Source organism: Trachemys scripta, chromosome 3 (genome assembly GCF_013100865.1).
Source record: "Trachemys scripta elegans isolate TJP31775 chromosome 3, CAS_Tse_1.0, whole genome shotgun sequence".
In the NCBI taxonomy this organism is placed as follows: Eukaryota; Metazoa; Chordata; order Testudines; family Emydidae; genus Trachemys; species Trachemys scripta.
The window spans coordinates 97,091,551-97,117,768 of record NC_048300.1 but is presented as its reverse complement, the minus strand read 5'-3'; the positions used below and the strand labels follow the sequence as shown (position 1 = coordinate 97,117,768).

At 40.2% G+C, this 26,218-nt stretch overlaps 1 protein-coding gene across 2 annotated transcripts in view; it reads left to right on the top strand.

Moving 5' to 3' along the window:
* The first annotated feature begins 1,435 nt into the window (after positions 1–1,435).
* Positions 1,436–26,218, top strand: part of GRM1 (glutamate metabotropic receptor 1) — a 260,224-nt gene continuing 235,441 nt past the window's right edge. For both annotated transcript variants that reach the window (XM_034765469.1, XM_034765470.1), the window contains exons 1-2: positions 1,436–1,518; positions 2,834–3,719. In XM_034765469.1, coding sequence (XP_034621360.1) covers positions 2,957–3,719 — 763 coding nt within the window. In that variant the 5' untranslated portion in view covers positions 1,436–1,518; positions 2,834–2,956. The remainder of the gene's footprint in view (positions 1,519–2,833; positions 3,720–26,218) is intronic.

Here is a 26,218-nt window from a genome sequence, read left to right as displayed (position 1 = left end):
AGAGTGTTGAGGAGAACGGGGCAATATTTAAAACAGGTAACATTTCAAAGTGTTTCCTCTGACAAAGTTAGTGGTAGTAAATATTTTACTTAAACAGTTATATAAATAGACCAGTTGTCTTTTGAAAGATTATTGTGCCAAAATTGGAGACTACATTGAATTATTCAAGTGTGAAATAGAAGGAATTTATTCCTGGTTTTAAGTGTAAGTCTGAATGCAACTCAAATAATAGAAAAAACAACAAGGAATCCTTGTGGCACCTTAGAGACTAACAAACCCACTTATGAAAGCTTAAGGTGCCACAAGGACTCCTCATTGTTTTTGCTGATACAGACTAATATGGCTACCCCTCTGAAACTCAAATACTGGTGACTCCATAATGTAGAGTGTGTGTATATATACCCTTATATGGGCACACACATGAAACCCTACATATATACCCGGAAGGGAAAGCAGCCCATGAGCCTCTGATTCAAGGACTCTGCCATTCTTTAACTTATTACCTCCTGGTAACACAGCATATAATCAGTTATTTTATATAACTCATTTGTCCCCACTGTCATAAATGATAGTAAAAAGTGTGTACCAAGGTTTGTTATGGTTGCATTTATATGTTATATTAGGTCTTTAATAATGAATGTGTCTTACAAATAAAGAAGCAACATAGTACATAATCAGCTGTGCCAATGGGAAAGAGCAAATATTACACAGGAAAAAGAAACCAATGAAACAGTATTGACCAGGAAATAGTCTCTGAATAGTTCAGTAGTTAAATACTTGTCCTTGTCTTTTTTTAAAAAATTGGACAAATTCTAACCTCCAACAGACTATAGACTTCCCAGAGGGATGGAGATCTAACTTTAACTTCCACACAGTAAACTAAAACACCAGAGACTAGTGGCGGTGATGCAAGCCGGTCGTCTGAATTATGATTATTCAGTCTGGCATTATTTTAATCTGACATGACTCTAACGTGCTTGATTTAGATCATCTTGACCTGAAAACTGGAATCTCAATTTCTTTCTCTTTACCTCTGATTTATCTTGGTCCACTAGTTTTTATTTCAACAGCAGACATTATGAAACCTTCCAAACGAGTCAGACTTGCACATTTATCTACATCAGATACATTTCAATCAGTCCCCCCCTCAGCATCATACTCTGTTTTTATTTGTTTATGTGACAAGGAGGTAATGAATTACGGTAGCTGAAAGTCAGACAAAACACAACCCTCCAGCAAGGTTGTTTTCTGGGTTATATTTCTTTTCTTGATAACCAGACAATAGCTAAAGAAATTAAGGAGGGGGAGAAATGACTGATCTTTATGTATGAGATAATGGATGAGCCTTGAATGACCTGTTTTTTTTTTCTTGCGGTAAAACAGTGTTGAAGAAAGAGGGCACTAGCGTACAGCCCATATCCTCCCATCTGACTGTATTAATGCTAAAGCTCATGTTCGCAGGAGAACTGCCAATGACTGCTTTGACCAAGGAAGGAGCGAACTGTCTCACTGATTCAGGTACGTCTCAAGTTTAATACTACAAATAAACCAAGATTTAAGGTATAGCGCTGCAGATAAAAGATCCAGACAAAAGACACTCAGGCGACACATTCCAGATCTGTCTGGCTTTCGGGCCAGTTTGAGACGCCTCTTGTGTGTGGCCGTAGGATCAGGAGGAAGAATCGGGACTGGTGGCTCCTCAGAGCATCTTCCCCCCACTCGTTCTCCCCCGCGCCCCTCTCTCCATCCTTCAGGAAAGGGGGAGAGACCCGAGGGGCGAAGCCCTGGCTCGCTGCTCCCTCCTTCCGGACCTGATCCTGGCATGAGAAGCCATTCGGGAAGGATGGGCTGCTGCAAGTGGGGGGTTTGTCTGTCTGTGTGTTGGGGGGAGGGGTTGTGACAGCGTGCGAGATCTTGGCTGCGGTAGCAGCCACAAAGACAGAGACGCGGAGAAGTTTAGGGGGAAGCCGAGTCGCCCTGGCAGGAGGTAAAGGGACAGGGCTGGTGGTAGGGGCGTCTGGCTCTCCTGTGCGCTGTCCTGGGTGCTGAAAACAGAGCCACCCTCGCCTTGCAACGGGGAGCCCAAGCCCAGCTCAGCAAGTCAGTCCTCCTGACTTCCCTCTCGGCACCCGATCACCTTTAAATCGCATTAAACTACTTCAACTAGAACCGCCTGGCTCCACACCTCTGGGTGCCCAAAGTCTGCAGGCAAGGCAGGCGTGCCAAGAAAGCACATCACTACTTTATCTGTGGTTGCCTTAGTAACTAATACTGTATGTATTTCCCCCGGCTTTCATATTTGTGTCTCTTGTTGAATTTTCCCCTTAAACCCAGAAAAGTTAATCTAAGCTGTAATGGGTTTATTTTTCTCTCTCCTCTGACCTTTAAATGACATTTTCCTTCACTGGAAAGGCGTATTTCTCTCTCTCTTTCTTTTTTTGAAAGTGGATTCTTCACATCCAAATTATGTTTTTAAATGATAATGAGTGAAGTAAACCCGCCCCCTCCTTTCTGATATGGCGACCACTGAGACAATGATAAGATTTTTATCTGAATAATTGGCTTACAAAAGTTTTAAAACTTGTCTGCTATTCTATCATTAAAAGGTACAGGCAGCAACCTCCTTGTCTTAAACACATCTGTGTATACACACGTGTGTCTATGTATATATATTTCCTTGAAATTTACATTTGAGAACCTCTTCTGATTTGCACACTTACAGAAATATTTATTTCTCTAAACCCTTTTAAGATAAAACTGATTTTTATTGATTGTTGCCCTGACACACCTTTCTCTAACATATGTGTGTTATTCCTTCTTCCTATGTCAACAGGATACAGTTCAGTACTACGATGACTCCTTTTGCACCTGAGAGCCATTTGTTTAAGGCTATGCTGTAATGGGATTTAGAGCCACTTGACAAGTGACGGGTGAGAGACTGGTATTTCCTTCAACCATGTGCAGACAGGAGGAGCCCATGAATTTTGTAACCTGCATTTGGATGACATCCTGTAACAAAATGATTGGAGTGGTGCTGGTCTTTTTCCCTGCTATCTTCCTGGAGATGGATATTCTTCCCAAAAACACTGGCAGGAAGATGCTGCTGTCGGGAGCTTCCTCGCAGCGATCGGTAGCCAGAATGGACGGAGATGTCATTATAGGTGCCCTCTTCTCAGTCCATCACCAACCGCCGGCCGAGAAAGTGCCAGAGAGGAAGTGTGGGGAGATCAGAGAGCAATATGGCATCCAGAGAGTTGAAGCTATGTTTCACACTTTGGATAAAATTAACTCAGACCCAGTCCTGCTGCCCAACATCACACTGGGCAGTGAAATCAGAGATTCCTGCTGGCACTCTTCAGTAGCACTCGAGCAGAGCATTGAGTTTATAAGAGACTCCCTGATCTCCATAAGAGATGAGAAAGACGGGATCAGTCGATGTGTGCCTGACTCCCTACCCCAACATCAGAGCAGGACCAAAAAACCCATTGCTGGGGTGATTGGTCCAGGCTCCAGTTCGGTTGCTATCCAAGTTCAAAACCTGCTCCAGCTCTTTGACATCCCTCAGATCGCTTATTCTGCAACGAGCATCGACTTGAGCGACAAAACTTTATACAAATACTTCCTGAGGGTGGTCCCTTCTGACACTCTACAAGCCAGGGCCATGCTTGACATAGTCAAACGCTACAACTGGACCTATGTATCCGCAGTCCATACAGAAGGTAAGTATGGAAAAGCAACGCACTTAGAATCAGGCTAGTCGATTTTCCTTCCCACCCCTTTTAGCCGCTCTTTCCCCCATACCCAGAGAGCCAGCCATGAGCTTCTGGTGGCAAGCTGCAATACCACTGCATGGTGTGCTACACGGGTTTGTCATTTTCGTGGTTCTCTTGCACCAGCAGCGACTATCTAATTGACTAATGTAGAGGAGTGCTGTCCACTAAGGAGAGACTGAGCCCTTGACTATAAATTTGAACAATTAGACTATTTGTTTGCATTGTTTCCCTGGGCAAGTCAACTGCACCCCAGGGATACCAACAACAATTGTTTTTTATTAGTAACCTAGCTTGCTTGAAAAAATAAATGGAAAATAATGCAGTCTCTCCTCCCCTCCTCTCTCCTCCCCCCCCAGTCAACCACTGTGGGATCTGAACAGTGTTTCTCTCATCCAGGGAAGTTAGCTGTGAACAAACTGTTAGATAGTGTCCCAACTTGTGTTCAAGTGACAGCTGGATGTGGTTAAGTATAAGACCTTATTTAACTTCGGAAGAAAAGCACTGGCAAAATTAGACATACCCAAGACTTTTAGGTTTGATCCTGTTTACTTCTCATATAGGGAAAGATTTCTCCTTCTTGCAATTTAGACTGGTCACTCATTTCGAATTCAAAAGGTAATTGATGTGAGAATCTAGAGCTGAAGTTAATAATGGTATAAAAATCATTCTTAAAGAGTGACTGCCAGTTCTGTAATGAAGTGAACAGATTTTTATACGTCAAATCCTGTAGTGTTGCTTAGTTTTTATTCAGGCAGAACAGTCACGGATGTCAATGAGAGTTTTACCTGAGTGAGAACTGAGTCAAAATTGAACAAGTACTCCAGGATTTGGCATTATATCTGTTCTGTATTAATACTATAAATTAATTTCTGGGACTAAAGACATAGAGGACTGAATCCTAAAGCCATTGCTCTGATATATTTTACAGAAATGTTTTGTAATGAAGTAAGTGTATAGAAGTCCATGCTATTTGACAGGCACATAGTTCTAATATTCAGTAAAGTGTTACTATTATATGAACAGAAGTACAAATCTTACTATATAGAGACAATTTGTATTCAACAAGTTTAATTAACTTTAAACTAGTAAGTGAAGGAATTGTAAGATCACACTATTTAAAACTGGAAGCACTGGTTTATAGATAGACCATTGTTTTTGTCAATTACAACCAAATTTATATTAGCAGCTAAATTGTACAAAAGAAAGCCCTTTCAATACAATATTGTGACATTTCTATAGTCCAATCATGCTGCTGAACACCAATTTTTTACATAGTAAATTACAAACCTGATTTTTTTTTCATTGCAGCACACAGGTAAATACATTTATCCAAGTAAATCCATATGAAAATCTGATTTATGATTCCCTTTAAATTAATGAACTAAATATGCAACTTTGTGCTCAGAGATCTGGCTAGATGTAAACACTTGAAAACATATATTGCCATGATGAAAGAAAGAAATCATCAATAAGACTTGCAAATGTCACATTCAAAGGTGAATTGGATTAACCTGGACATATGAAACATGAAAGTGCTGCAATTCTGAAAAATGTTAGAGCCGGGAACAATGACCTGACATTTGCAGTTCATTTTGTGCCCTGTCACAGATGAAAAAAACAAATTGATGTACAGGGTGGAACCTGAGATACTAAAATTCTTGGATGCTAGTAGATATGATTATATTTTGTGACAGATCAGAGTGAAAATACATAGTAAGGGGCAGCTCCTCATCTGGTGTAAGTGGTCATAGCTCCATTGACTTCAGTGGAGCTACACCAGTTTACACCATTTGTGGATCTGCCCCTCAGGGATCTATTCTACTTCTATATGCATATGTAACACCCATTAACATTAATGGGAGTTATCATCCCTCTTGGGAAAGATAAATAGATTTTTTTTTTAAATCATGATATAGTTGACTTTTCAGGATAGCAATTTCACTCATTACATGTGAGAACTTTTAATTAGCTATCACTTTTTAAAATACCTTATTGACTGACAAGAAGTGCTTCTTGCAGGATATTTTTCTGATACACAAGGTGATACTTTTGGAAATATTGAACTAATTCTGTTTCACAATGTGATAAATTCTTCTACAGTATCAAGGGATCATTTTTCAGATTACTCAGCTTTCATTACTCCCTTTTGCGCATGTGCTCACACACACACACACATACACACACACAGCCTCTAAAGATTGTCTCTAAATCCAATTAAATTATAAATTATACTTAGTAGCACTAGTACATATTTGTTGAGCTCTTTTCCAGAAGAACTATAGAATACCAATTTATAAAGTATGAAAATCCTCCCTCCCTCACCGTTTTAAGATGAAATTACTGCTCAGGAACAGTGTTGCCTTTACTTCTCTACAGTTTAAAATCCTATGCATTAACTGAGATCTAGATTATGAGAACGCTTCCCTCTTCCCCTTCCCAATGCCTGTGGCATGCAAAGCACCTTCCTACTTTGCATAAACAACACAAGGGCCACTCTCAGCACCAGTCCCTGTGAACAGGGGCTTCTTCAGATTTGCTTCCACACCAGTCCACAGAGCAAGGCTGGTGCACCAGAATCTATATCATCCTTGCAGTACATACCACATACGCAACTCCTATGCACTCCATGCTTGGGGAAGATTGTGGGTTGTAGCATTGTGGCTTGGCACCACCCTCTACATAGGACTCTGAAAAGTGTACACATTTCTTACAAAATGCACAGGCAGTATCAGTGAAAACTTCCATCATACAGACTTTCCAAAGAGCTTCAGACCTGGGTGGACCACCCCTGGGAGTAGGACAATTGTTCCCTTCCCACATGAAATCAATCTTTGCCCCCCCCCATGCCTCAGATCATTGTAGACACCTGCCCACAAGGAAATGAAATGAGATCACCAGTTCATTTGACATAACCACTAAGCAGCTGTCAGATAGCAGTGTTCTTCAGGCAGTACTGACCTCGTCTGGATTCAAATAGGTAACCTAGAAATTAGAGTCTCCATAGTCCTTCTCTGATACTCAAAGCCATTCCTGTTCTCTTTCAGTGTCACCTTCAGACATAGTTGCCCCCAGAACAGTTCAGAGCAAACAAACAATATCACTATGTACAGATTATTCTATCTTTTAATAATGATCAATTAATTGCACACACAGAAATTTGTTGACTATATAAAATGGCTTCTAATTAGTTTATCACATCTGGTATATAGTGACAATGAGAACAGACAAAGAGATCCAGTTTGTCTTTTTGGTAGTCCATGAAAGCATATTCTTCTGTTCATTGAACACATAGAGGTTTATTCTCCATCAGGACATATGCAACTATTGTTAGTGATAATGGCATTTACCTGCATAAAATCCCTGCACATTGATGAGAGATAGAACTCTTGAAGATATGGAATATCTGTCTTTTGCAACATTGTTTTCAGGAATACATAAATATTGTGCTAAGGTACAAATTACTATAATGTTAGTTCCAACACTTTATTTTCAAAGGTGTATATAATTCCACTGGAAAAAAATCATTGTAGACTAAAACTGACACATAAAGCTCGCCAGGCAAGAAAAGGGCAAGTCATTTTGCTTGATTATGTGTCTCAAATGAACACAGTGGCACATCAGGAAAGTGCATTGTTTTCAGCACATCTGCCTAGGCAAATTTGTATGGCCATATAATAGCTGCAAGACATTTTCTAGGCTATTGTTTTTTTCAAGGAACCTTCAAAGAGTATTCAATGTGCAGGATTTTTTTTTTAATGTGCACATGCATCCTCTCAGCTTTTAGGGCTGATTCGGAAAAGCATTTCTGTTCAGAAAAGTACTTAAGTACATGCTTAACTCTAAGTATCCACAGGTCAAGAAGGATGTTTGGTAAATTGGAGATGGTTCAGAGAAGGTACCGCAAAAATGATTAAAGGACTGGACAATATGCCTTAAAGTGAGAGACTCACAGAGCTCAATATATTTAGCTTAACCAAGAGAAGGCTAAGAGATAACATGATAACAGTTTTTAGGTACCTACATGGGAAGCAGAGATTTGATCATAAAGCGCTCTTCAATCTAAAGGGGAAAAAAGTATAAAAAGCCTAACGGCTGAAAGTTGAAGTTAGACAAATTTACACTGGAAATAAGGCACACATTTTTAACCATAAGGATAATTAACGATTTGGAACAATTTACCAAGGATTGTGCTAGATTCTTCCTCGAACAGTTCTTCTAAAGCAATATTTTTCAACTCAGACTTTCAACGTAGACTATGTCTCAGATTTCCAAAGGGGGCCCGCAGCTTCATTTGAAATTTTTCAGGGGTCCACAAATGCAAAAAGGTTGAAAGCCACTGTTCTAGAAGTATGCTGTAGTTCAAACAGGAATTCATTCAGGGAGGTTCTATGGTCTGTGTTATACAGAAGGTCAGACTAGATGATCACAGTGGTCCCTTTCAGCTTTATAATCTATGAATAAGGCTCAACATTAACTAATGAAATATTTGGCATGATTATAAAGATTTTTTAGTTCAGAGTACAGGATGTGGACTTTATCTTCATTTCTACTTTTTGTTTGTTTTTGCTTTATGGCCATAACTGTTACATATTCTCCACAGTAGTGATTCACAAGAAACTCAAACATACAACCACTTACTAGTAAAAGGATGGAAGCTGTATAACCTTGGACATGTCAAAGGGAAACATTCTTTTGGCAATACTGTATAATAAGCTTGAGAGTAGAGAACTCATCATGATAGTTTGTATGGGCTAGAACAGTGGCTCTCAACCTTTCCAGACTATTGTACCCCTTTCAGGAGTCTGATTTGTCTTGTATATTCCCAAGATTCACCTCACTTAAAACCTGCTTGCTTACAAAATCAGACATAAAAATACAGAGGTGGCACAGCACACTATTACTGAAAAATTGCTGACTCTCATTTTTACCGTATAATTATAAAATAAATCAATTGTAATAAAAATATTGTGCTTACATTTCAGTGCATAGTATATAGAACAGTATGTAAACAAATCAGTGTCTGTATGAAATTTTAGTTTGTACTGACTTCGCTAGTACTTTTTATGTAGCCTGTTGTAAAACTAGGCAAATATCTAGAGGAGTTGATGTACCCCCTGGAAAACCTCTGTGTACCCCCAAGGGTACGCATACCCCTGGTTGAGAATCACTGGGCTATAAAATAGCTTTCAGTTTAAATATATTGCACTGTTTGGGGTGATGGGTCAAGAAGCACTGCTAGATCTTTGTACGTCATAAAGAAGTACTTCATTTCTGTTAAATGCACAAGGGCAGTAAATTATGGAAATGGACAATGGAATTTGTTAAACCAAAAATATGATACATTTAAACATTGTGTTATTCAAAAATTATTCAGAAACTATTCTTGATTTCTGTGAATATACCCATTGGACCAACTGTTTTGCTGGTGCAAATTGGCACAGTTCCAATGGCAATGCACCAGTTGGCAGCAGCAGAGAATTTAGCCCTACGTTTTAAGTATTCACCAAATAGTTTGGATTAATAATGTTCAGACTATGGGTTGTTCTCAAACTGTTCCCTTGAGCTATTTATTTACTATTCACAGTGTAACTGATCACCTGGTATGTTTGGAGGAGTGCCACATTTTTAACATGAGAATGATGGATTCGTAATAGTGAATAGCAATTCCAATACAAATTAATTAAATTTTCAGAATTCACAAATATATTCATGAGTACAATTCAGTGGTTATAAGAACATTTGCAAACAATGAATAGTAGGACCTAATAAAGAGCAGTGATTTGTACTGAGATGTTTATTCACAAATATGTTCACCAAGCTATTTCTTCAGATAGCTTTATAAACCTCATGTGGGATCTCTGAAGTATGGTGTTATGGGGGAGAAGCAGAGAAATTGAATGTATATTTTATCAAAACCAAATTTAGTGTAAGGACAGAGACAAATGGAAAATCAAGTGGTGATTGGAATTTTCTCTGCATTGGCCTCACTAATTATATTTATAAGAAAGTGGTGAGAAAATCATTTACACTGATTGATATTGACAAAAAAATCTTGCTTATGACAAATACAGTAGAGAAGTTATTCAAGAAAACTTCCTTCTTGAAAATATATTGCCTTATAGTGTTATTAAATTCACCAAGAATCAAGCTTTTCAGCTGCACAAGTCGCCTCATGAGTTATATCAGTTCAAAAGACTCATCTAACTTCCACACCTGCCATTTCAGCAATATTCCTAGGTTTCACATTTATGAGTTGGCACACTGGGTTCATTTGTGCCAGTTGCTTCTACTTTTCTCTATTATCCTCCTGCTTCTAGATTTGTACATCCCACAGTCCCAGTATGCTACAACAGATTTTCTGTGTCGATAAAAATTGTTTTAAAACCAAGTCAAAAGAGCTGGGTTTTCTAAACAAGCTATGTGAAAATGTCTTTAAAATGTTACTTTGACCACAGAGTTCTTAATATTAAGGCAATCTTGCCTTGATTTCTCAGTCAGAAAAAGCTAAGGCTATGGAAAGTTTAGGTATCTGGCTACTTATGGTAACTTCCATTAAGAAAGGTATTTTAGGAGACTGGAAGGTTCAGGGGATTGACAGCTTTAACAGAATATAGATATTTTCTCATCTAGATCATTGATTCAAATACAGACTAGGACATCAGTGATGGAAAGTCATTTCTAATGCTGACCGGCATATGAGAAATGAGTTGTGGTCTCGGTATATTTTCTAGCTGACAGGTGTTCACAACACAAAAACCACCATCACAGATGGCACTAATTAACATCCCTGCTGGCAGTCTCAGCAGAAAGGGCAGCAACTGACTCAACGGACACTTAAATACAGTACCTTCTCTCTTATAGAGGTGATCTCTTCATGTCAGTCTTGAGGCACATTGTTAGAGCAGTGTGGGGAAGTTTGCACATTCACCAACAGTGTTGTATCTGTCCTGTGGAGAAATAGAGACTTTCAGTCTGTAGATATGTCAACCTGACCTATTTCACAAACACTAAAATTAATTTAATATTTAGAAAATAAACTAAACTTTAAAGGATTTCTTCCAGCAGGGTGTACATTCAAGATGAATTAATACATGTACAAGTAGAGGTAGAAGCTTATAGTCATGAGTGTATAAATCTAGGGTCCAAATGGACTGTAAAAATAAGTGGGAGGATTTCCATAGACTTCAGCAGAGTTACAACCACTGATATCAGTGGTGAATATGACACTAATTCTTGTCTAGATCCTGAAAGCAGCTCCATGTGGATGCTACATCAATACAGGACTTCACTGAAGTAAATAGAGCTCCAGGCAGGTATAGGACTTTCCCACGGAGAGCTAGTTGCAGGATTGGGGTCATTGGTCGGAACCCTGCCCTTGTTAGAAAGCCAGAATGAGGAACATAGTTAACAAATAATGTATAAGCAGAAACCCAAACACACATGGCTTTTTTAGTAATTTGTATTTGTTTTATTTACCATATAAAACTATCTCTGACTGAAATTTCAGTCTCGAAGCAGATGACTCAACATGCACATGCGAAGGCAATACAATACACACTCTTTAATATGTGCCCTCATTTTTCATTACCCCTTAGTGACTGTTGTAACCGCAAATTGCATATAGCCAAATAATACGACATACAAATCCAATATGTATTTGCTGCATTTTGTGACATGTGGGGAGCCTTTTAGTGAAGTGAAGAGTACTGTGTAGCACAAGCTGTCTTTTCATCTGTGACTTGCCACTGGCTGCATGGCTTGCCTCAGTCAAAAATACAGTGTGACATGCCTTTCATTTCATTTCATTGAAAGGCATCCCACATGTCACACAATACTGTGGCACTGTGACTGAGCAATTTTCATTCGTTTGTGTTCTCTCGTGCATGTTTTTTAAACAATTGAATGGCATAAAGAATACTTGTAGCTTATTAATAACTGGTGAGGCATTACAGTAACATTAATTATTAGGGACCTGATCCTGAATTCTTTATGTATCCAAAACTACCTATGAAATCAGTGGAGTGTTGCTGTGATAGGCACTTTAGAAATATTGATAGCTAAAATAGTAAGATGCAAGGTCATACCTGAAGTGAATAAAATTATCCACAGCAGTCACGGGTGATAGATATTGGGCCTGATACAATGCCCATGGAATCAATTGAAAGACTCCCATCGACTTCAATGGGCATTGAATTGGGCCCAACATTCATATCATGTATTGGTTTGTTGGATTATGGTACTAAGATTCCTCAGACAGTATTACAGATCCAGAGGATGCCCGTGTGCAACTACATTGATCTCACAATTCTCTGAAAGTGGTGTAAAGTTTCATGTAGACAAATAGCATTGTGTTTAGCTACATATTTGAGGATTTTCATGCACATCTTTTATTCCACCCAAGTAAATTATCCAGTAAATTTAACCATTTTTTCTGTCGGCACATTGTTTGCAGATTTTGATTTTTATAAATGTCTTCATTGTTTGCAATTGTTTGACAAGTGTTTTACACTCTTATTAATATGTGGACATGTGTATTTGTACAAAACAGCAATTCCCCCAAAATTTATGCAAACAAAAATCCACCTGTGTAAAAAGCAAACAAAAAGGGTCATGAATTTGGTTGAACTGACAGCTTTTCAAAATTTGACTGAATGTTCATGAATACCATTTTACAGGGTCTGACAAGGCTGTAATGACAGTATGCATGCATCTACATATACTAGTCTATAATAGTAAGTGAATAACTGTCACGGGGCGTGGGGGCTCTCACTTTTAGGCCTGGTCTACACTAGAAGATTAGATTGGTTTAACTATGTTGGTCAGGGGTGTGAAAAGTCCACACCCCTGTGTGGCATTGTTAAGCTGACTTAAGTCCCTGTGTAGACAGCACCAAGTCAACAGAAGAATTCTTCCATCGACCTAGCTACCAGCTCTCTGGGAAATGGATTACCTAATCCAATGGGAGAACTCCTCCCATTGGCAGAGAGAGTGTCTATACTCAAGTGTTACAGTGGCACAGCTGCAGTGATGCCACTGTAGTGTTTTATGTATAGAGAGTCCAAAGTCAAACACACCTTTCCAGGGGAGAATATTTGACAACAGTAAAATTGGATAAGAACTTCTGTCAGAAAGCATCTTTTGGAGGACAATAGCATCTGAGTTAAGCTTCAGTTTTGAGTGTTGGATGATGCTAGTCCTGCAAATGATTATGTACTTCCCTTTTGTGGGCTCCACATGTGTGAATCTGGAATCAGGACTGGGTACTTAATGTGGCTATCTTTATAAAAGCAGATCATGACCCAGAAGAAAGACAAAAGTTTTGCTGATGCGAGTGGCAGTGTGAACGCGTTTTTGTTGGCAGGAGCGCTCTCCTGCTGACAAAGCTAACGCGGCTGGAAGTATTTTGTCGGCAGAAGTGCCAACAAAGTAAAGACAAAGAGCGTTTACACACGCTGACTTTTAGTGACAAGGCTGTGTCGACATAGCCACGTTCAGCTGTCTTTTATATTTTAGGAAAATGTGTTATTGGGGTTAAAAACAGTTTCCAAATGACCACCCTTCAGTTATTCTCTATACCCAGAAGAAGTAACTGCTAACCTGGCTCAAGGAGGCCCTGACATAGCCAGTGAGTTTATTTCTTGATCTAGTCATTTTATTCAAACCCAGTTTAAGTAAACGAGCCTGGCAGGGAATTCTGTGTAAGAAAAGTGATAAAACTACTGCCTTAATACAGGCTGTCAATGACAAGCACTTTTTCAAAAGGAGAGATTAGGCTTCAGGTTGGCGCAGGTAGCCTGGCTTTTCATCTCTCTCTATACAGCATGCACCGAACTCCCTGCCACGCAGAGGAGAATCTATCTGGCAATTGAGCTATACCTGTTGCCTGTTCAGTTCCCTTGGGGAATGTTATTAGTGCTTTAAGGTGAAAAGGGGAGAGGGTGTCAGGGGGAAAGTGGGGCAGCAGCAGGGGGAGTGACTATAAAATGGTTCAAAAAGAACTAGATAAATTCATGGAGGATAGGTCCATCGATGACTATTAGCCAGGATGGGCAGGGATGGTGTCCCTAACCTCTGTTTGCTACTGGGCTAGATGGACCTTTGGTCTGACCAAGTAGTATGGCCATTCTTATGTTATGTTCTTATGTGAGGAAGGGAGCAGCGAGCCAGATGAACAGCAGGTGGTGTTGGGGGTCTTGTGGTGGGTGGGGAAAGGGTCTGGTGGGGGGGTGAGGAGCCGACCAGCAGGTGGGTGAGCTGCAGGCGGTGGGGGAGGAGGTGAGCAGAGGAGGGGATCTTGGGGAGGGGTGTGAAGAGGTGAGTGGCAAGTCAGCGGTGGGTGGGAGTGGTGCCTGGGGCAGAGCAGGGGTGGAGTGTGGGAGGGGCTGTGGGCAGAAGTAGCAGGACAAGGAGCTCGCCTCCCCCAGGGGAAGTTTCACCCACTGTCCATGAATTAGTGCCTACACTGTTGTTATAACTGTTAGATTATTAACTTTCAATGATTTTAAAAACAGATATTTACTATGTATGTTGCTAGAAAGTACAGTATATTCCCTGCACAAGCTGGTCAGGTTTTTTCCACTGAAGAAAATTTAGATGAAAATAAAGAAAAAAATCATTTTTTGTCTAAATTTTCCATGGAATATTTGGATTTTTGGGTGGAAATTTGAATATTGAAAATTTTCAGCTGAAAACCAAAATATTTCAGTTTGGAAATGCTGTCATGTTCCCTCATGGAAGTTGTAGTTTGGATGCCTCATGCTCCCATTCTTCCCTATAGGCTGGACTTCCTGGTCAGACTGCTCCATGGTCTTCCTTTTTGGAGAGTGAAGATGGTACATCACGGGAGTCACTGGCTATGGTGCATCATGGGAGATGTAGTCTGTCCAGTGAGCCCAGCCTATGGAGGAGAATGGAGACAGGAGGCAACCGAACTGTAACTTCCATGAGGCACCATTTCCAGATTGAAATATTTTGTGTTTTGGCTTAATTTTTTTGTTTTTTGTTCAAAATATTTTGTTTTTTGGGTTGTCAGTTTTTCAACAAAGTATCAAAATTTTCGGTGGAAAAAAGACACTGTTGTGAAAAAAATTGTATAACCAAGCCCCCAATTTTCCATTAAAAACAGTTTGATAGAAAAACTTTGGCCAACCCTATTCCTAATCATGTGACGGGTGGGAATAAGGCTTATTTTAGGATAGCATAATACTAGTTTATGTGTGCAGCTGTATTAGAAAATTGAAGTAGCCTGATCTATTGTACTTTACAATATGTTGATTTCATGTGGAAAGAACACATGGGCAAATTATCCACATAGCTAGAATTATTCTGTTATGATTACAACTTCTAGGCAATATTTTGTTAGCGTTCAATAATCTTTGTTTGGCATTGACTATCAGGATTGAATTTCATGCTGAATTACAGCTCCTATAACGCCATTGACTTTAGTATAATAACAAGGGGCAAGCAAACACAGAATTGGACCTTAAGGATTGCTTTTAAAAATATTGAGATTTCTGACTATTAAGCTACTCCTGTTGACTTTATCTATATATTCTTGTTCTTGCCCTTCATTATTTTATCTCTTTTTCTCTTTGTCTCTTCTCATTTTATCTATGCCTCTTACTGACCTGTGTCACTTTCTCTGGGTGGTTGCATCCTTGTCCTATTTTTCCTCCTGTGTAGTAGGCATTTATGATTGTATCTGTATGCCAGATGCTTTAGTCTTCCTTATCGAGGGAAATGGAAAGCAAGAGGAATGTTTAATGGGGGGGTGAGGTGAGGGGGAGAGTGAGTAGGGTCTTTTCTCATGGCACCCATTCTACTAGAGGTGAGCTGCTACAACTGAGGGTTATATACCTGAGATCCAATGGTAATCAATTATGGTAGGTCTCATAGATTAGTAAAAAATAAAATTGGTATTTAGTACAGTTTTCTGGTTATACCAAAGTTACTGGAATCAGTGACTAAGGGGTTGAGTCTGTCCTGAAGTTTGAGGGAATGGTGAACAGGAAAATTAATTTCAGTAATGAACTCAGATAGCAACCAACCACAGGTTTTGCTGCATGTATTTTCTCTCACTCTTGGATATAACATATCCACAATGGAGTATTGTTCAATGTTTTTATTTTCCACTTTGTTGAGATTTTACACTAAATTTGTTCTTATCATAACATAAACAATGGCTCATATAACTGAAGGAAGCAATAAGCAGAATAAAAAGATTTATGTATATCATTTTCATAGTATCACTGATTACACTGCTCGACAGCCAAAATGCTTCTGAAATAGATGTAGTCAAACTTTACTAATTCTGAGTCACTGAGACCGAAAACGATGCTTAAAATTGTTGATTGGCTCTAGTTTTCAAGATATGCTATTAGGTCAGTATATACGACCCTTGACTTGGGAATGGCGGAGGATAAGTGAGTTATAAAGGGAAGGGATCTCAATTTAAACCAGAAAGGACTAAAATACATCTTTGACTGGATCTCTGAATAAATCTATGAGTGGGTTTGGACAGTACTTGCTTTTTAGGCAAAACAATGAATGATGCAATCTGAAGCTGGTATTGCGTCAAACATGATATGAATTGCATCATGTTATTCCTAGAAGTCATGAATGATGCAATCATAACGAAGCTTACATCACTCTGCTGAACAAATTGCCCTATATCAGCTCTAGAAATCATACAGTGTCATGCTGTCTTATTTGTCAGTGTTTGATTTTGCAAAGGGACACATTTCTGTTTAGCCAAAGTGAGCAGAGATGCCTCGTACTTGTGTGAACTGTGCAGATAACTTCTGCTATGTTTGTGGTGAAGTGACTTTTGCATCCCAAAAGCGCAGTATAACCACTATGGTTAAGAAAGCCTATCACCTTTATTTTGGCTGCAAAATTGGAGATCAGGACAAGAGGTGGGCCCCACATGTATGCTGCAACACTTGTGCAACAAATCTTCGCCAGTGGTTGAACAGGAAAAGGAAATCTATGCCTTTTGCAGTGCCAATGATTTGGAGAGAGCCAACAGATCATACCAGCAATTGTTACTTCTGCATGGTGCCTCCGGTTGGGAAAGGTGTGTCAAAGAAGAAAAAGTGGACTGTTCATTATCCAAAGTTTCCATCAGCTATACGCCCAGTACCCCACGGAGAAGGACTGCCGGTTCCTGATGCACCTTGTATCATTCTCACTTGAGTCAGAAGAGGAAGAGGATGAAACTTCTGGTCCTGAACCATCAATGTCACAGGACCCACATTTTCTCCCATCCTCCTCCTCTGAACCACACCTCATAACACAAGGTGAACTGAATGACCTTGTCAAGGATTTGGAACTACCCAAGAGTAAGGCAGAGCTGTTGGGCTCCAGACTACAGCAGTGGAATCTCCTGGCAGGTGATGTTAGGATTTCCATGTTCCGTGACCGTCAAAAGGATCTTGTCCCATTCTTCTTCATGGAAGGTGATCTTGTAGCCTGCAACAACATCGATGGTGTGATGGCAGCCCTCAACATCATTCACGATCTAGATGAGTGGAGACTATTCATTGATTCATCGAAGACGAGTCTTAAAGCTGTTTTACTGAATAATGGCAATGTTTTGCCATCAATTCCAGTTGGTCATACAGTTCATATGAAGGAAACCTATGACAACATGAAACAACTTTTGAGGTGCATAAACGATGACCAACATCAGTGGCAGCTTTGTGGCGATTTGAAGGTTGTTGCTCTCTTGCTTGGTCTGCAGACTGGATACACAAAGTACTGCTGTTTTCTCTGCGAATGGGATAGTCGTGCAAGAGATTCCCACTACATCAAGAAAGATTGGCCACTCTGATAGTCATTGGAGCCTGGGAGGAAAAGTGTTCAGCATCCACCACTTGCTGAATCAAGGAAGATTTTGTTACCACCCTTACACATCAAGCTGGGTCTGATGAAGAACTTTGTCAAGGCCATTGACAAAACACAAGCAGCTTTCAAGTACCTCCGTGGAAAATTTCCAAGGTTAAGTGAAGCTAAGATAAAGGAAGGTGTCTTTGTTGGTCCTCAGATTCGTGAACTTCTTTGAGATGATGCATTTGACCATGCACTGCATGGCAAGGAAAAGACGGCATGGAAAGCCTTCCAGTTAGTGGCAATAAATTTTCTCGGAAACAACAAGGCAGACAACTACAGGTTGTTGGTGGAAAACCTCCTCAAGGCATACAAAAGCCTTGGTTGCAACATGTCACTAAAGATAAATTTTTTGCACTCTCATCTAGATTTTTTTTTCAATCGAACTGCGGAGCAGTGAGCGACGAGCACGGCGAGCGATTTCACCAGGACATTGCAACAATGGAGAAATGCTATCAGGCCAAATGGAGCCCATCAATGCTTGCAGACTATTGCTGGACAGTGACAAGAGATGCTCCATTTAATGAATACAAGAGACAAGCCAAGAAGCGCCAAGTAGGACTAAACATAATAGTTTTTTGCCTTTTGTTTCATAATAAATTTTATTTAAATTTATTTATATAACCCTTTTGCTGATTTTTAAAGTGTTACATAAACAGGACAGGTGAAATATTATCATGTAAAGCAACCATAAACACATGAAAAGACCTAGGTTTACAATTTATGATTAAAACTCTATTATCTACACAATATACATAGACATAAAATGTAAAAACTTAAATATCTTAGAAACAGTAGCCAATCAGTTGTTTTAATTGTCATATTTTATCTCTGAAGCAGACGACTTCTCAAAAATTGTAGACCAGTGTTATGATATCACTTTGTACCCAGAATGATATAATTTGTCTGACAGCACATGCAAAATAAAGTAAACATTATGGGAGTAAAATGAAAACTGGAACATATAGTAGGTGCCTCTTTTTTTTTGATCTAGCAGTTTCCCAGGAATTATTTAATACAAGTATTTTGCTGGACTACAGTGTAGATGTTTGTAAACATTTGTTGATGCTAACCACTGAAAACATCATATATTGATATTTTCAAGTGGTCTTAGCATAGGACCAATCTAGAAGCCAGGGCCGGCTCCAGCATTTCTGCCGTCCCAAGCAAAAAAAAAAAAAAAAAGCCGCGATCGGCAGCGGCAGGTCCTTCGCTCCCAGAGGAAGTGAGAGACCTGCCGCCCCCGAATTGCCGCACGTGCCGCCCCTCTCCCTTGGCCGCCCCAAGCACCTGCTTGTTAAGCTGGGTGCCTGGAGCCGGCCCTGCGAGAAGCACCCTGTAGATGCTGCTATGGCTATCTTCTGATGTAATAGTAATATTAATATGCTCTCATCTAGGCAATGCAGAATAGATTCATTTCTTGAAAATATGATGTCCTTGTCACATTTACTTGTCTCTCTTCTAGTGAGTCAAGATATATGTGACTGGGTGAAAGTGATCATTAAATGATAGATTTCATGATTCTAAGGAAAAAAATGAGTGAGAGCAGCAGAATAAGTATAATGGATTTCAAAAAAGCAGACATTAACACACTCAGAGAACTGGTAGGTAAGGTACCATAGGAAGAAAATGTAAGGTATAAAGTAGTTCAGGAGAGCTGGCAGTTTCTCAAGGATACAATATTAAAGGCACAACTGGAAACTATCATGATGTGAAGGAAAGACAGGAAGAATAGTAAGAGGCCAATACGGCTCCATCAGGATCTCTTTAATGACCTGAAAATAAAAAATAAATCATTCAAAAAGTGGAAATATGGACAGTTTGCTAAGGAGGAGTTCAAAAGAATAGCACAAGCACGCAGGGACAAAATCAGAAAGGCTAAGGTACAAAAAGAGTTGCACCTAGCAAAGGACATGAAAGGCAATAAGAAGAAGTTCTTTACATTAGGAGCAAGAGAAAGCTGAAGGAAAGTGTAGGCCCTCACTTACCAGGAAGGAAAGCTAATAACTATGACATCAAGAAGCCTGAGGTGTTTAATACCTATTATGATTCAGTCTTCACTAAAAAAGATAATTGTGCCAAATGCGTAACACAATTCATATTAACAACAAGGAGGAAGGAACGCAAGCCAGTATAGGGAAAGAACAGGTTAAAGAATATTTAGATGATTTAGAACAGTGGTGGGCAACCTGTACCCCCTGAGCTGCATGCGGCCCGTCGGGGTACTCTGATTGCGAGCCACGAGACATTTTGCTGACGTAGACCATCCGCAGGCATGGCTCCCCACAGCTCCCAGTGGCTGTGGTTCACCGTTCCTGGCCAATGGGAGCTGCAGAAAGCTGTGGGACGTGTTGGCCGCTGCTTTCCTGCAATGCCCATTGGCTAGGAACAGAGAACCACAGCCACTGGGAGTTGCGGGGGGCTGTGCCTGCGGACAGTCAACATCAGCAAAATGTCTCCCGGCCCACAATCAGAGTACCTTGATGGGCTGTATGCGGCCTGTGGGCCGCAAGTTGCACATCACTGATTTAAAGGTATTCAAGTCAGCAGGGTCTGATGAAATTTATCCTAGAGTACTTAAGAACTAACTGAAGCAGTCTCAGAACCATTAACTAGTATCTTAGAGAACACATGAAGAATGGTCGAGGTCCCATAGGATTGGAGAAGACTGAACCTATGTATAAAAAAGGACTGAGAAAATTATAGATCAGTCAGCCTAACTTAAATACCTGCAAAGATACTGAAACAAATTATTGAGCAACCAAACTGTAAGTGCCAAGACAATAACAGGGTTATAAGGAATAGCCAGCATGGATTTGTCAAGAACGAACCATGCCAAAGTAATCTACTTTCCTTCTTTGACAGGATTTCTGGGCTAGTGGATGGAGGCAAAGCAGTAGATGTGGTATATTTTGGTTTAGTAAAGCTTTTGACACAGTCCCACATGACATTCTCAGAAGCAAACTAGGGAAATGAAGTCTAGATGGAATTGCTATAAATTGGGTGCACAACTAGCTGAAAGACTGTACTCAAAGAGTAGTTATCAGTGACAGTTATTCACTGTCAAACTGGGACGATGGATTTAGTGAGGTACTATTCAATATTTTCACTAATGACTTTTGGAGAATGGAGCGGAGTGTATGCCTATAACATTTTTAGTTGACACCAAGTTGGGAGGGGTCGCAAATACTTTGAAGGACAGGATTAGAATTCAAAATGACCTTGACAAATTGGAGAATTAGTCTGACATCAACAAGGTGAAATTCAATAAAATCAAGTGCAAAGTACTTCACTTAGGAAGGAAAAAAAATCAAATGCACAACTATAAAATGTGGAATCACAAGCTAAGTGGTGTTACTACTGAAAAGGATCTCTAGGTGTTATAGTGGATGACAAATTGACTATGATCCAACAATATGATGAAGTTGCAAAAAAGGCTAATATCATTCTGGAGTGTATTAACAAAAGGGTATAATGTAAGACATGGGTAGTAATTGTCCTGCCCTACTCTGCAATGGTGAGGCCTCAGCTGGAGTACTGTGTCCAGTTCTGGGCCCCACACTTTAAGAAAGATGTGGACAAATTTTAGAGAGTTCAGAGATGAGCTACAAAATGATAAAAGATTTAGAAAATCTGACCTATGAGAAAAAATTAAAAATCACTGAGTATGGTTAGTCTTGAGAAAAGAAGACTGAGGGGGAGGGGAATCCAATAAAACTCTTCAAATATGTTAAGGGCTGTTATGAAGAGGATGCTGATCAACTGTTGTCCATGTCCACTGAAGGCAGGACAAGAAGTAATGGGCCTTAATCTGCAGCAAGGGAGACTTAAGTTAGTTACCATGAAAAACTTTCTAACTATAAGGGTAGTTAAATTCTGGAATAGGCTTCCAAGGTAGGTTGTGGAATCCCCCTCACTGGATGTTTTAAAGAACAGGTTAGACAAACATCTGTCAGGGATGGTTTAGGTATATTTTCTTCTGTCTCAGCCTGGCAGGTGAGGGGTGGGGCCTGGACTAAATGACCTCTTGAGGTCCCTTCTAGCCTTACATTTCTATGATTTTTTTCTCTGCATTTTTCTCCTCATGGCAAGCCACATTGACACAGATTGCTGTATTTTCTGCATCTTTTATTTCATTGCTGTTGAATGAATGCTGTCTATTGCAGTAGATCTCAGACTTTTCCACACCATGACCCCATGTTACAAAAGCAAAAGTTTGGGAATTCCCTTTCCCTCCCCCAAATCTAGCTATAAGGAGAGGCAAGTGGTCATGACCCCCTTGGATAAGCTGTTTGTGAGCCCCTGGTTGAGAAGCCACATTCTATTGGTTTTACTTTAATAGTGAATGTGAGGGAGTCAGTGAGGCTATTTCCACCCACTCTTCTCCTGCTGTTAATGTAACATATTTTTTAAATTTAATTGCTTATTTGTCTTTCATTATTTGTTGCTGTAGTTAGAGACCATTGAACTTAATCAAAACATAATTATTTCCCTAATGGTCTGAAGGAAGTCTGAGTGGCCCAAAGCACAACTACTTGTGTTGGGGGAGAGGTGGGAGAAGGTTTGTGAGAATTTCAGTAATATTTTATATATATATTATATATATGGAAAGATACTGGAACACTCAATTTGTAAGCACCTTGAGGATAATAGGGTTATAAGAAATAGCCAGCAGGGATTTGTGAAGGCAAATCATGCCAAACCAACCTAATTTCCTTCTTTGACAGTGTTACTGACCTAGGGGATGGGGGAAGCAGTAGATGTGAGATATCTTGATTTTAGTAAGGCTTTTGACACTGTTCCACATGACAGTCTCACAAGCAAACTAGGGAAATGTATTCTAGATGAAATTACTATAAGGTGGATGAACAATTGGCTAAAAGACCGTACTCAAAGAGTTGTTATCATGGGTTCAATGTCAAACTGGGAGGGCATATCTGGTGGGATACCACAGGGATCAGTCTGAGGTCCAGTACTATTCAATATTTTCATTAATGAATGGAATGGAGAGTATCTTATAAAATTTGCAGATGACAACAACTGGGATGGGTTGCAAGGGCTTTGGAGGACAGGATTAGCATTCAAAACCACCTTGACAAATTGGAGAATTGGTCTGAAATCAACAAGATGGAATTCGATAAAGTTCAGTGCTAAGTACTTTGGAAGGAAAAATCCAATGCAGAAATACAGTGTGGGGAATAACAGGCTAAGCAGCAGTAATGCTGAAAAGAATTTGGGTTTTTTGCAGGTATTGACAGGAGTGCTGTATGTAAGACACAGGAGGTAATTGTCCTGTCCTACTCAGCACTGGAGACCTCAGCTAGAGTACTGTGTCCAATTCTGAGTGCCATGCCTTGGGAAAGAAGTGGACATATTCGAGAGAGTACAGAGGACAGCAACAGAAAATAATAAATGGGTTAGAAAACCTGTTAGAAAAACTTTGAGGAAAGGTTAAAAAAACTGAGCATGTTTAGTTTTGAGAAGAGAAGATTGAGGGCGGACCTGATAACAGTAAGAGGGTGGTGATCAATTGTTGTCCATGTCCACTGAAGGTAGAACAAGAAATAATGGACATAATCTTCAACAAGAAAGATTTAGGTTAGATACTAGGGAAAACTTTCTAACTATAAGGGTAGTTAAATACTGGAAGAGGTTATGGGAAGGTTATGGAATCCCTATCATTGGAAGTTTTTAAGAACAGGTTGCACAAACACCTGTCAGCAATTGTATATGTTTACCTGGATCTGCCTCGGAGCAGGGGGCTAGACTTGATGACTTCTTGATGTCCCTTCCAGCCCTACATTTCTATGATTTCATGTGTAATAATAGTCTACCTTTGTCATAGCCATAATGTTGTGAAATCTGAAGCAGAAATGTGCTGGTACCACAAACATCTTAAGAGACATCACCACTTTTTATAGGTCATATGTGGACATATGAATAATGAAATGCTTTCTAAAACTCCTGGAAATATATCCATATTTACATACTATGATCCTGTTCCTAATGAACTCAACAGGAGTTTAGCAGTTGACTTCTGTTGGTACATGGATTCTATGGGCTTGATTTTGAATGGGGCTGAGCACTCTGGGCTAATTCAACAAAGCATGTGCTTAAAGTTAACCCTGTGATTAAATTAATAGTCACACTGAAATTGAATAGGATTACTCACATGCTTAAATTAAGCACATGCATAAGATTATTTGGATCACTCCAACACTCCAGCCACCTTGTAGGATACAGTCCCATCTGCTTTGCTCCACATTATAACACAATATTTTTATAGACAAAACTAAACTATATTCATAAGCCTAGGAAAAGGTAGTATTATTTGCAGATAATAGAATGCATTGTACATGCCACTAGCACTCTAAGATAAACTTATGATCTTTTAATAATAAATAGTGTTTGTGTTCATTTTATTTTTTATACTTGAGCAGCATACTAATGTAAACTCCATCATTCTTATCTAACCAGAACACTTATATTCTTTTATGGTGAAATTCACCCTCACATACCTTCATATAGACTGAGTATCATCAGGGCCGGCTCTGGCTTTTTTGCCACCCCAAGCAAAAAAAAATAAAAATAAAAATTAGGGCGGCCAGAACGGCAAAGCAAAAAAACAACAACCTGCGGTGCGGCCAGAGCGGCAAAACAGGGAAAAAAAACAACCTGTGGGCCAGCTGGAGCCAGGGTGCAGGGGGGCTCCCTGCGCTGCATACGTGCCCTGGCTAGCGGGGGAGGAAGGGCGGGGGGGGAGAGAGAAAGGGTGGGCCAGGGCTTAAGTGGGGCGCTCGCCACACGGCCCAGACCGCCGCGCCGTCTGCCGGGAGGGCTCCACGCCGCTCCGGTCAGCGGGGAGGGAAGGATGCGGGCTGCCCTGCTGGGCTTGTTACAGACCTGGCACTGGCTGGGGAAGATGGAGTGCACAGCCCGCTCCTAGCAGGCTGCTCCCCTCCTCTGCGCTGCTGCCCCCTACAGGGCAGCTGGATCGGCGAACAAAAAACAAACAAACAAACAAACAAACAAACAAACAAAAAAAGCGGCCGTACCGCCCTAGGATTGGGCAGAATGCCGCCCTGTAGAATCTGCCGCCCCAAGCACGAGCTTGCTTGGCTGGTGCCTGGAGCCGCCCCTTAGTATCATACAAAGCTCTGTGGGTCTCTCCAGGGATGAGGGAATGGAGTTCATGGAGCTCTGGTTGCTGCTCCAGCTCATAAGCTAGTGCTATGTTCACAACCTATGCATGTTTTTTGACCTAGTTGGTTCTCCTATCATGGGTCAAATAGTCCTGCCATAAGCTCACCCCCAATACATCCCTTACTGATATCATGGGACTAGTATGGAGACCCCTTCCAGGGCATGCAGGAGTGTGGAGAGGCTCCCAGTGTAGATGCTCCAAGTACCACCTCTCCTCTAATGCATCCTCATGGTGGGGCTCAAGAGGCACAGAAGGATTTACCTAGACCCCCAGCATCCCCATGAAATGTCATCTTTCCTGCATTTCTTAATTTATATTATTTGTTTGGATGTGTTGTGCTATGAATTTCTCTCCATTTTGTTTTAGGCAACTTTGTAGACATTTCAGGCTAATTTTCAGTAAGATGCTCCTGTGTGACAGGTTTGACACTGACAATTGCATACGCATGTTCACAAATTTTGACTTAAGAGCATGAATGCTATTACATGGCTAAATTGGAGCAATGAAATAAGTGGGTGGCTCTCTAACATATGCAAATATATTATCAACATAATTAGACACTTAACTGGGTGGTGAAACCTCAGCGTATTTTCACATGAAAGACGTTAGAATTTATTTTGAAATATTCTATTTGATTTTTAGCAAATGGATAAGAAATCATAACAAAGTACTCTGGTGGAAACTCCATTCTGAAACTGTTCGTTGTTAATTTTTATTTCTTGGGTGTTAATTTGTACATATTGGAATACACAATCTCAGACAACAGTGACAAAATATAGGCAACAAAATAATGTATTAGGTAGAGAGAAAAAATCAATTTTCTGTATTGCCTTCTTCCCACAAAGGGGTATGTTGTGTAAGGCTATTGGTACTGTATTCTGGTTTGTCTGTGAGGATTTAGTGTACATTTGATTATTTAAGAACAGACCAAAAAGGTGCCTCTCTCAAGCTCTAGGAGCTCTTGACCATTTTTTTTAAAAATACAACCGTACTTAGGTTATTGTCTATACGTACGACAGCATGCAGTATACATACACTGCACACACCCCTAAGCGATGTAAATTATACCGACCTAAGCGCTGGTGTAGAGAGCGCTATGTCAGCGGAAGTTTGTCTCCAGGGGGTCTGCTCATTCAGCTGAAAATACCACAGAGATAAATGGCCACTTCACACCTCTGAGCCTCCTGTGCTACAGGTGGAAGTATAGAGCCTCTTCCCCCTATACTAGGCCCAGATCTGGGGTACTGACCCTGGCTCTCTTCTGACTTGTCCCTTCCTGCTCAATCTGGTATGTATAATCCTGACAGCCGCACCACCTTCCCATGGTCCCACCAAGCTTACCAGAGGCATGGAG